Raw genomic sequence first — 12,524 nt, 5'->3', positions numbered from 1 at the left:
TTCATTGTCATAGCATTGTGATATGCCGCCGATAACATATACCGTATCGGAGTAAACATTACAGTATTTCTGTTGAAGGCACTGCCGTGGACATTTTAATGAAATACACTTGAGAGTCGGAGTGCAGTGCTCAGTGTGGTAATGGGCTGAGTATTTTACACAATTCTGATGATTTGTTACTGCTTTTCCTGCATTCTTGTGGCGTCACACCGTAGCGGCGATTGGGAATTAGAAGTGAGTGTGCAAAAAAAAAAATACCCGAGTTTGAGCGATATAGCGGGCAGGGGGTAGTTATACATCAAAACTGAAGAAAAAAAGTTACAAAAAAGTAAGTTTTTATGCTCTCTGAGTGAATTTCGTGAGAGAGGTAAAGGTTGACAGAGTACCAACTTAAGTACGGTAATAATAGTTTGTTGAGACTGATTTAATGCCATACAATAAAATTTCCACCAAAGGAAGAATATTACATATGCATTACAATTAAACAGAAGTACGGCGTGACTATACAATTAAAAATTATTTTATACTTGACTATGCACTAAGAAACTAACACACCTGGCGAGTTGGCCGTGCGCGTAGAGGCGCGCGGCTGTGAGCTTGCATCCGGGAGATAGTAGGTTCGAATCCCACTATCGGCAGCCCTGAAAATGGTTTTCCGTGGTTTCCCATTTTTACACCAGGCAAATGCTGGGGCTGTACCTTAATTAAGGCCACGGCGGCTTCCTTCTAACTCCTAGGCCTTTCCTATCCCATCTGTGTCGGTGCGACGTAAAGCCCCTAGCAAAAAAAAAGAAGAAGAAAAACAAAACTAACAGACTTTAAAGAGATGTCAGACTGATGAATGCGCGCGACAAGCGGGCGAATCATACCTCAGTGTCCATGACCTTGTTAATGAAATATAGGCCTCCCACCCTTCTTCACAGCACAAGCAATGTCTCCATTATTTGCTGTGGCCCTATACAAATCGGTTAGCCGCAAAGAACGACATTTTATGCGTATTTCGGCTAGTAATTTAGTTAATAATTAAAAAATAAGGAAATAAGACAACATGGCTTGTAAAAATTGCTTTAAAATAATACCTAGCTTTAGCGGGCTAAAAATGGAATAAAAATGCATGTTTTTTTTCCAAAAGTTGGGTAGTGGGGGTGGGGGCGACTGCACCCCTCGCCCTCCTAATCACTGCTACCGGCGTCGCGGACGTAAACTATGTCGGACATGTTGGCTTGGCTCTGTTTTACGGCGGAATGCCCTTCGTGACGACTACTCTATGTGGGGGTGTTTTATTCACTATTGGCAGTTTCTCTTCGGTTGGTAGTGTGATGTGTTATGTAGTCTATATGTGGAGAGGTAGATATGGAGATAAATAAAAAGAAAGAAGGGAACTGACCAGACGCGACTAGAATACCTGATCCGTCTGCGAATCGAACCCAGGGCTCTGTGAACCGAAGACGGCGACGCTGATCATTCAGTCAAAGAGATGGACACGAAGAGTCACTTTCAGTTTATGTGTACATAAAACACCAGTTTCGCTGCATCGACTGTTTACTGGAATTCAGGTTTCTTGTAGTCATTCACTAAAATTGAAACATTATTTTAAATAAAAATGCCCTTTGATATAATAATCTAATCATGATATCGTTCACTAACACCATTAATGAATAAGTCTAACAAATAATTTCTTCGTTAGTTTAAACAGCTTATTTTACATAATTCAAAAGATGTCAGTTTCATTATCTCACATTCAATGTGGAACACTGTCTTACAGAACAAAACCATGTTTTTATTTGCATATAAAGTCCAACAAAATTATCTCCTGTAAAATTAAGTCCTGTGGCGATTGCTTCCAAACCTTTCATATAGCCAGATTTTCTGATGATACTAAACATTTTGCATAATTTGAAGAAAATTATACCCAGTACGGCTATAGTAAGCTTCATCAGTTCAAATAATGAAACAGTTATCAAGATGATATGCTTAATATAATGAGAAGAAATTACGCCACCGTTGTGAATAATGGAGACATCCAGTGTAAAAGAAAAAGGAAAGGAAGGCACTTCTAGACTGGGAGGTAAAGGACTTCTTAGGTTACGACAACTTATTATCATTTGTATTGGAGGATGGCAAGTAAAATGAAATGGTAAAATGAATTTAATTGAACACACTTGGTCATAGCTCACAGTCCACATAGGCCTACTATAACTATGAACTAAAAGTGATTACCATCTGGGTTCGAATCACAGACCATATTATGAGGTAGCTGATCGATGATCTAATGCAACTTTAAAGCTGTTCAGTGTGTCGAAAACAGTCCAACTCCTTGGCTGAATGGTCAGCGTTGAGGCCTTCATTTCGGAAGGTCTCGGGTTCCATTTCCGGCCGGGTAGGGGATTTTAATCGCGTATGAATAATTCTTCTGGCTTGGGGACTGGTTGATTGTATCTGTCCCAACACTCTCATCTTCATATTCAGGCAACACACTGCCAACCAAAAGAGAAACAGGCAATAGTGAGCACATCCCTGCACATAGGGTTGGCGTCAGGAGGGTCATTCGGCCATAAAACAGGGCCAAATCCACATGTGCGACACAGTTCTCACCTGTGACTACACAAGGTGTGGTAAAAGTGTAAGAAGAAGAAGTCTGTCGAAAACACGAATTGTAATAACACATGTAACACCATAACATACCTGTAGAAAAAAACTAAAAAAATAATATACGATCAGCAAATTGAGAGGACAATCCCTTTTGTGAACTGCCTAACTGAATTATTTGAGACAGAAATATGGACTCTTTAATCCTTGTTTTACTAATGTAAATGAAAGCACAACTCCGTGAAAATCGATAGGTCTCGTGTTCGGCTGTCTCCGGTCTTTTGTATAATTTCATCAGAAATACTAATGGAATAATTGGAAAGACAGCGCCGAGGGAATAAAGACGAACCATGAGCCCTTAACTCACCTGGTGTGCAGCGGAGAGTAACGCGGGGTCGAAGGCCGAGAAAGCAGGGAAAGGCAGGCGATCGTAGGCCGACGGCAACCGTAGCGACGGCACATTAACGTAAGGGGCTACCCTGCAGGGTTCCAGCGGCGTGGCGACGGGCGGGCTGTGACTGGTCAGCATCATTCCCGCCGCTAGAACAAAGAAAAACACAGAGTTAACATCATGTAGCTTAATATCCATGTCTTGTCTATATATTAGTTTCAACAATAACAGGTCACATTCAGATGTGCAAAGCAGTACTGTAAAGCTACTTGTCCCCTCAGTTGATTCAAACGATTGCCATATGCATTAATGCAAGAATGTGTTAACTTCTCTCACGTGTTTGCTCGATATGATATTATAGGTCAACCTTTTTAGTAACTTTACTGCAACTACCTATAAATACTTTTTCTAGCGAGGAATTGATTCACCTTGATATTGAACTTCTAGGTTTTCTCTAGTTATATTTTAGCGTTTATTGATTCCAGAAAATGAATATATCTTCAACATTTCTTTACTTCTCAGTCAATATAGAGAATCGGGTCTCTTATTCTCTGATTTTGAGATTTTTAAAATATTAATAATAATGGCGTGTGGCCTCCGAAGAGGCTTGGTGTTCGAGTTGACGCCGTATGAGCGACCTTGCGTCTGTGAGGATGGGGCCTCCCTATAATGAATTCTATTGCTGATGAAGGCACACACACCCAGCCTCCGAGCCATTAGAAGTAACCAATTAAGGTTAAAAGCCCTCACCCAGCAGGGAATCGAACGAGGAACCTCTTGGGCTGAAGGCCAGCACGATAACCATTTATCCATGGAGCCGAACGTTTTAGGGAGTACCGGGTTTTTAGTACATTGTATAATGGCGTTAAGAATATTCTTCGTGCACGATGACTGGACGTTTATAGTCTACTATAGTGTACTTAAATATGGAAAATAAAGATCATTACGAGTCTTGGCCTGCCAAAACGACCCCATATGTAGTGCAGGTAATGATATGTCACGTGGTCAGCGTGACAACTGCTTGAGCCATATTGCTTGACTTTTTTTTACCAAGTCCACTGCTTCTCATATCAGAAAGCTCCTTAGTTGGTCTCACGAAGCTGAGTAAACCCTGTTTCAGCCCTAGTCCAGAATTAAAATGTCAAGACGAGCCAAGATCAGAACTACTCCGGACCCCGGGGTAAGAAGCATAGACTCTATCCTTACATCACGGGCTGGCACCTTTCTATATAGATTTATTATTATTAATAATAATAATAATAATATTAATAGCAGTAGTAGTAGTATTTCCTTTTCCTTTCTTCGTTCATTACAAAAGTGGTTGCATACAAGCAATTTTACTAGCTCAGTCAGTATTTATGAAGTTTCTGACTGTATGACAGCTATAATATAGCTTTGCGTCTATAGTTAGTTTACACCGCGAACTCAGTTCTTGGTAAATTATCTTAGCTACATTGTCATGTCTTCGTACGTAGTCCTGTGTGAGTATGGGGCATGCTGCTAATGCGAGATCAATGCTTACAGGTTTGGTTTGACGCTTGTGATATGTTTGCGTTGATTCTTTGGTGATGTACTTTGCGAAATTGTGGATTTCTACGACTTGAATTTCCACCTCATAAATGCTTCTGTTTCAGACAGTGTTGCCAACTCACGAACACACAAAGCAGCTAAACTGTATACAAAATATAGCTAAAGATGACTAAAATTACCGACTAAAATAGTTTGAGAAAAGGCTAGATGAACTCATCGAGCTCCGACAAGTTGTCACTGGCGAGTAGAGCACAATATTCTGACACAAACAATGCTACTGTATTTTACCCTCTGCCTCACGCACGCCTAATGAGCTTGTAGTGTGGAAGTTTATTGTTCGCTGACGCTGACAGGTGAACCGATCGGCCGCTCTTTTTCGATTATTGCGTTGTGCATGTGATCTTATATCAAACAACTTTGATTTGAATTCATATTTACAGTATTTGCAATATGATTTAGCTTTATGGTTAGAAAAATGTTGAAGCCACCCTTTAAATTCCACCTAAGATTCCTGCTCTATCCTACACTATACTTAGGAGGCAGTTTCACTATTTATTAAACTACACTACTCACTATTACCCTCAGTCGTATACTTCACTAATTTAGCAACTGCACTGGTTTAAACATTATTCCAATTTGAATATGAGACTCACAGCCAACCAGCCGATGGAAGTCAGCAATTTACCGAGTGATGGACTGGTCGATAGCAATGAAGTCAGGAAACCAGAGTGTAATGAGTGATGTAATTAACAGCCGTTGTACCGTTTCGTTAAAGGTCGCCTATAACTTGAATATGCAGTGCGATTCGTGTGTCATTCGCCGTGAATATTTACAAAAATTCGTTAAGTACTAAACCCCCCGCCCCATGGCACTACAGCCCTTGAAGGGCCTTGGCCTAACAAGCGACCGCTGCTCAGCCTGAAGGCCTGCAGATTACGAGGTGTTGTGTGGTTAGCACGACGAATCCTCTCGGCCCTTATTCTTGGCTTTCTAGACCGGGGCCGCTATCTCACCGTCAGATAGCTCCTCAATTCTAATCACGTAGGCTGAGTGGACCTCGAACCAGCCTTCAGGTCCAGGTAAAAATCCCTGACCTGGCCGGGAATCGAACTCGGGGCCTCCGGGTAACAGGGAGGCACGCTACCCCTACACCACGGGGCCGGCCATTAAGTACTAAAGAAAAGCATTAAAAAGGCGGATAGCCAAATTAACTCTCGTAACGAACCTTTTTAGCTACAAATGTAGCTAATACGTAAACTCAAAATTTTGTAGCATATGACTTTTCAAAATACCTAGAACTAGCTATAAAATGGCTAAACTGGCAACGCTGGTTTCCTGGTACAGTGTACATTGCTGGCTTATTTCACGGGAAGTGAGTACTTTTTGCTAGTGATTTACTGTCGTATTAACACATGGGAGGTTATGGGCGACGCGAGGATGGGAAAGACCTGGACTGGGAAGGTAGAGACCGCAGCCTTAATTAGGGTACAGCCTGGTGTGGAAATAGGCAACAATGGAAAACGATCTCCATGGTTGCCGACGGTGAGATTCGAACCCACCATCTCCGAATGCAAATTGACAAAAAAATGAAATGGCGTATGGATTTTAGTGCCGGGAGTGTCCGAGGACATGTTCTTCTCGCTAGGTGCAGGTCTTTCGATTTGACTCCCGTAGGCGACCTGCCCGTCATGATGAGGATGAAATGAGTATGTAATAATGTTCGCTGTGGAGCTGTTTTCTCTGAAACACCTCTCGCATGTTATCACCTGCTTCCTTTATTTCGCCGGCCCTATAGTCTAAAGAGTAACGAGCCTGCCTCTCACCCGGAGGACCTAGGTTCGATTCCCAGCCAGGTTAGGAACCGTAGGGCTTGTTCGTGGTCGACTCAATCTACGTGAGAACAATAACTGAGGGACGACCTTGTGATCGTACATATATCACACCCTCACACTACATGTAGAAGTGTGAGATATTGTCAGTATTCGATTTATTATTATTATTATTATTATTATTATTATTATTATTATTATTATTATCGTCAGTATTTCATTTGTATATTTTGTCATTAATATTTGTAAGCTGGGAGGTCTCCACATATGTAGGTATGAGTAATTTGTTTTGAACAACGAGTGGGAAAACATTGCTATATTGGACTCTGGTAATTTGTATGACTCATGCTGGCATCCCACTCTGATGAGATGAGCTTGTTGTTGTACTAGGAAAGTTCTATGACTCATGTGAAACACCCGAGAGTTTGTTTATGTCTTGAGACCAAGAAGATGTTCAGGGAATGGTCTTGACAAGAGGATCACTCATGATTGGCTGGCAAGGATCTATCTCGACGAATCATGTGAGATCTGAGGTCTTTATATACGGCGACATCACAGCGGAAGGGAACCATAACTGAGACACTGCACGAGAAGGAACAACTGACACACTGTACGAGAAGGAAATAGTGCGGATAGACTGTACGGGAAGGAAGTAGTGCTGATAGGCGGTGCTGGAGTGACGCTGCTGCAATATACTGGACTGGACTTCAAACGTTCGTGGAACGTAGTCTTGTTATGTTCGTGGAAAGTGGATGATGGACAAATTGTGGAGTGCTTACGCATTAAGTATTGTAGCACTTGTGGCGGCCTGGCATTATATGTTGGTGAAAGCTATCTCAGACTTTCCATAGTTTATGTTCAGGATCGACACGCGTGTGTTGCTCAAATGCATATATTTTTACAAGTGTTTAATCTGTGAACACAGTATTACGAGGTAGAGTATCTGTGTGATGTTATAACTGCCGATTATGAGAATCGGCAAGTCGTATTGATATAGAGACAGTGAAGGGTTCTTATATACATATATGTACATTGTTCAACGAACTAACTACAAATGGTGGCTTAGTTCTCGCTTTCATTTTCCCACTGTTTTCATTGTTTTTGTTGTAAATATGGAGTCTTCCAGCAATCTTTTGTTTGTGTATTATAAGTGTATTTTGGTGTGTTGATGAGGTGCTCATGCACGGATTTTATTAAGAATATAGTTAGATATTTTAGAATCAGTGGAGTTATTGATGAACCTAGGTGCAGTTCCTACCTATTTGCTCGTTTTCAAAAGGTTAGGTAAGGCCTGAAGCAGATGTACCAGTACGCAGCATTATGTACACGCCCTGAGATATAAAGAATTATCATGCTCTATATAAATTCGAGGGATCCATTCTGGTGAACTCTGGCGCCCATATTACGGACATTTCGATTAATTATTGTTATTAATTATGTTGTCCGCCTCTGTGGTGTAGTGGTTAGCGTGATTAGCTGCCACCCCCGGAGGCCCGGGTTCGATTCCCGGCTCTGCCACGAAATTTGAAAAGTGGTACGAGGGCTGGAACGGGGTCCACTCAGCCTCGGGAGGTCAACTGAGTAGAGGTGGGTTCGATTCCCACCTCAGCCATCCTGGAAGTGGTTTTCCGTGGTTTCCCCACTTCTCCTCCAGGCGAATGCCGGGATGGTACCTAACTTAAGGCCACGGCCGCTTCCTTCCCTCTTCCTTGCCTATCCCTTCCAATCTTCCCATCCCTCCACAAGGCCCCTGTTCAGCATAGCAGGTGAGGCCGCCTGGGCGAGGAACTGGTCATACTCCTCAGTTGTATCCCCCGACCAAGAGTCTGAAGCTCCAGGACACTTCCCTTGAGGCGGTAGAGGTGGGATCCCTCGCTAAGTCCGAGGGAAAAACCGAACCTGGAGGGTAAACAGATGATGATGATGATTAATTATGTTTATTAATTTAATCAAGACTGTAGCTTCATGGTGTGTTCGCATCTTTTATTTCAATTTCTGACTGTTCAATTACAACCTGTTGAATTCATTGTAATGGTAGACTATTTATAAGAAAGTACGCATGATTCTCATCAAGTTCAAGTGGAAGCTTTGGAGACGGGAATCTTGTCTACCATGGAAGTACGGACGTAGTATGTTAATTTTCCTATTGTACAAACGATATGAATATTACTGGTAACACCATTCCTAACGCAACCAGTCCTGGTGTACAGTAGAATAGTGTAAAAGTGTGTGTGTGTTTTTGTTACAATCTGCTTTACATTGCACTGACCCAGATACGCCTTATGGCTACGATGGGATAGGAAAGATCTAGGAGTGGGAAGGAAGCGACCGTAGCCTTAAATAAGGTATACCCAAGAATTTTCCTCGTGTGAAAAATTAGAAACCACGGAAAACCTTCATCAGGGCTGCCGACAGTGGGGTTCGAACCCACTATCTCCCGAATGCAAGCCCACAGCTGCGCGCACCTGACCGAAAGTTTCTTCTCTTGAGCGACCTATGCCTGAGTTTTAGTTAATGTTGTCGAGTAAACACTAAATGTGTCACTGGAGATTATTACATACGGTCGGCGTATGGCATGGAGTGTCGAATAAACTTTCTTCCACTCTTCAAGAATCCGACTACCTCTGCCGGATTTGGACCCATGATCTTGGGATCCAGATGTGGACACACGTCCACCAATCCACAGAGGGAGGTATTATTATTATTATTATTATTATTATTATTATTATTATTATTATTATTATTATTATTATTATTATTATTATTATTATTATTTGCTTTACGTCCCATTAACTACTTTTACGGTTTTCGGAAACGCCGAGGTGGTGGAATTTAGTACCACAGGAGTTCTTTCCCGTGCTAGTAACTCTAACCACACGAGGCTGACGTATTTGAGCACCTTCAAATACCACCGGATTGAGTCAGGATCGAACCTGCCAAGTGGGAGTCAGAAGGCCAGCGCATGAACCGTCTGAGCCACTCAGCCCGGCATTTTTATTATTAATATTGATCGGTCGATTGATTAATTGATTAATTGACTAACTGACTGACTGACTGACTGACTGACTGACTGACTGATTGATTGCTTGCTTGCTTACATGCTTCATTGATTGATTGATTGCTTAATTGATTGATTGCTTAATTGATTGATTGATTGATTGATTGATTGATTGATTGATTGATTGATTGATTGATTGAAGGTACGATAGAGAGCAATGGGGCCTACGGGTTGGCCATGTTCAGGGTGAAAACGTAAAGCATTGTGCGTTCTCCTAACCTGAACGCTAAAGACCAGTCGGTGGCCCCAGCTAAGCCAGGCAACACTGAGTGTTAGTTTACTTGCGGTTGAGTGGTCACTTTAGTTTAGGTTCCCTTCCAGTATCCGATCAACCCATCTAAGTGATTGACACACCAAATATTGCTTACCGGATTCAGTGTTTAAAAAGGCCGTTAGCGTCTGAGAAATGTAACGTTCCAGTCCTGCTTACAGTTAAACTAAACACCATTCCAATGATGAGTGACGGTAAGAGTTCACTACTCACCCCTCTGGTTACATGGTTACACGGTGAACACGAGAACACAGTTGTTATAAATCTACTTTGCTAAAACGTTTTTACCTACATTTATAACTCATTTTCTTTAGCACCTCACTAAACTGATAGAAGATGCGATCAAGGGAAGCAGAAGTAATAAAATGGTTTTACGACTGAGAGCAGATAGTGCTAGGGTGCAGGGGTAGGCTTCAGACAAGACTCGTCTGAAGTGACTGCGATCTCTTTCTGGACACATCAATGCAGGTTAACGTGTTCAGTGCTCGGCCAACTTTTCTCTAACCCAAGGGCTTAAAAATAAATTTATACATGGTAACCAAAGAACTGCAACTGATTCTGGGATTCCATTTACTTGCGCTAATGGTGCAATTTTCATATTTCCCACTTGACCTCCCTTGGTCAACTTTTGATCTCTTCCGGCGTCGACAGAATTACGTATGTGAGGTCTGCGGAGTTCACACCCATCGGGGCACTTTCCTGTTCATTTCTTTCTTTTTTCTGTACGTTTATTCTTCGAATGGTCGGATGTCTTTCTTTTACCCTTCTCATTAGACAAAAGAGAGGATGATTGCAGTAGTTGTACTCCCCTTCAAATAATAATCATCAGCACCACCAATACACGGTACTATTCCTTCTTTAGTTTTACCAAAACCTCTCGAACCTGCCGGTGTTCAATAGATGATGTGAACGGGCGTTAAGTAACTTAAAGATCATACTAAAGACTACACAAAAGCAAAACAGGCTGGAAATATTACCGCTTCTCTACAAAAATAAAATAATTTTGTCTGTACAATTCCAACTTTGGCGTATCCTTTGTTTTTAAAATAGTAGGTTCAAGTCCATTTTTGTGTTTTTTTTTCGACGTCATGGGCAAACAACGGAATTTCTGGAAACTCGGCATTTGGGAATAGCCAGGTTGGTCACTAGAATATATATTATTTGTTTATTGTACAGTACCGTAGCAATTTGTTTGCAACTGGCTTTACGTCGTACTGACACAGACAGGTCTTTTTTTTTTTTTTTTGCTAGGGGCTTTACGTCGCACCGACACAGATAGGTCTTATGGCGACGATGGGATAGGAAAGGCCTAGGAGTTGGAAGGAAGCGGCCGTGGCCTTAATTAAGGTTCAGCCCCAGAATTTGCCTGGTGTGAAAATGGGAAACCACGGAAAACCATTTTCAGGGCTGCCGATAGTGGGATTCGAACCTACTATCTCCCGGATGCAAGCTCACAGCCGCGCGCCTCTACACGCACGGTCAGACAGGTCTTATGGCACGAAGGGATAGGAAAGGCCTAGGATTGGGGAGGAAGGGGCCGTGGCCTTAATTAAGGTACATCCCCAGCATTTGCCTGATGTGAAAATGGGAAACCACGGAAAACCATCTTCAGGGCTGCCGACAGGGGAGTTCGAATCCACTATCTTTCGGATGCAAGCTCACAACCATGCACTCCTAACCGCACGGCCAACCCGCCCGGTCGTAGCATTATTAAGGGGACCAAGACAGGAAATATAATTTTTCTCTATTAATATTAGTTGCATCGAAAAACTGTACGTAATAAATGTAGTACAAAATATAACTTCCGATATTTTATTTTTCATGCATTATCACCGTTCGCAGAATAATATTATATTACAAACTTGCGAATATCTCTTGTAATATTACTTTTCTATGTGTGCATAACATAATGATAGAAAATCTACGTAATTTCCAATAGTTTATATCTGGCGCATTTTACCGTACGAACTAACACAGTATATGCATTCTTCCTGGTATTTTCTCAATTACCTAAGGTCGACACTTTCTATGGATTTATCCCAATTTTACGACCGGATGCCCTTGCTGACACCAACCCTATGTAGAGGTATGCATTCACCACTGCGTGTTCCTGTGGTAGTTTGTAGTGTGAAATTTGTTTGTAAATGTAGACGTGTATTAAAAAGAACTCAAACACCCATCCCCCGAGTAAGAGGAATCATCAGAGGCAATCAACAATCGGTACCGTACTGCAAACTAAACTGTTCGTCAACAATGAGTTGAAGATAGTAAACGTGTGTCCAGATCCAATATAAATAGGAGTTTATCTCGACACAGATCATATCCGTAAACATTATTTGTTGCAAGTAGGATGTTTTCGAGTCGGAGTTTTCTTCTGCACGAATCAGACGTACAAACATAATAATCTACAATATTTTCATGAAAATAAGTATCAACGAAGTACGTTTACACTTTGGTATCGATATGAAAATGATCCACACAGCAGATTGTTTCGGAATATGCGATGAAAGTTACAATCACTAGTTTGACTTGGTAAGTGGAGTTGTTTTCCCGATAGAATATTTATTATAAATTCGTGGTGTCCAGTGCGCACGATAATATGGGGCCATAGCTTAAACAACGATTCATGAGTCAAATCGTTTTGAGCCTACAGTGCTGAATTTAGGATCTGATTACGTACTTGCACCGGGTCATAATGCACCCAAAAATTCGATGACGTCCTGTGATTTTTTTTTTTTTTGCTAGTTGTTTTACGTCGCATCGACACAGATAGGTCATATGGCGACGATGGGACAGGGAAGGGCTAGGAGTGTGAAGGAAGCAGCCGTGGCCTTAATTAAGGTACAGCCCCAGCAT

At 41.8% G+C, this 12,524-nt stretch overlaps 1 protein-coding gene across 1 annotated transcript in view; it reads right to left on the bottom strand.

The window, feature by feature from the left end:
• LOC137500484 (short stature homeobox protein 2-like) overlaps nt 1–12,524 on the bottom strand; it is a 230,038-nt gene that overhangs the window by 31,575 nt on the left and 185,939 nt on the right. Inside the window, exon 5 of the mRNA XM_068227384.1 lies at nt 2,957–3,129. Within this exon, the coding sequence (XP_068083485.1) occupies nt 2,957–3,129 (173 nt within the window). The remainder of the gene's footprint in view (nt 1–2,956; nt 3,130–12,524) is intronic.

The sequence above is a fragment of the Anabrus simplex genome, chromosome 4 (assembly GCF_040414725.1).
Source record: "Anabrus simplex isolate iqAnaSimp1 chromosome 4, ASM4041472v1, whole genome shotgun sequence".
Taxonomy (NCBI): domain Eukaryota; kingdom Metazoa; phylum Arthropoda; class Insecta; order Orthoptera; family Tettigoniidae; genus Anabrus; species Anabrus simplex.
This window is presented reverse-complemented; position numbering and strand designations above follow the sequence as displayed.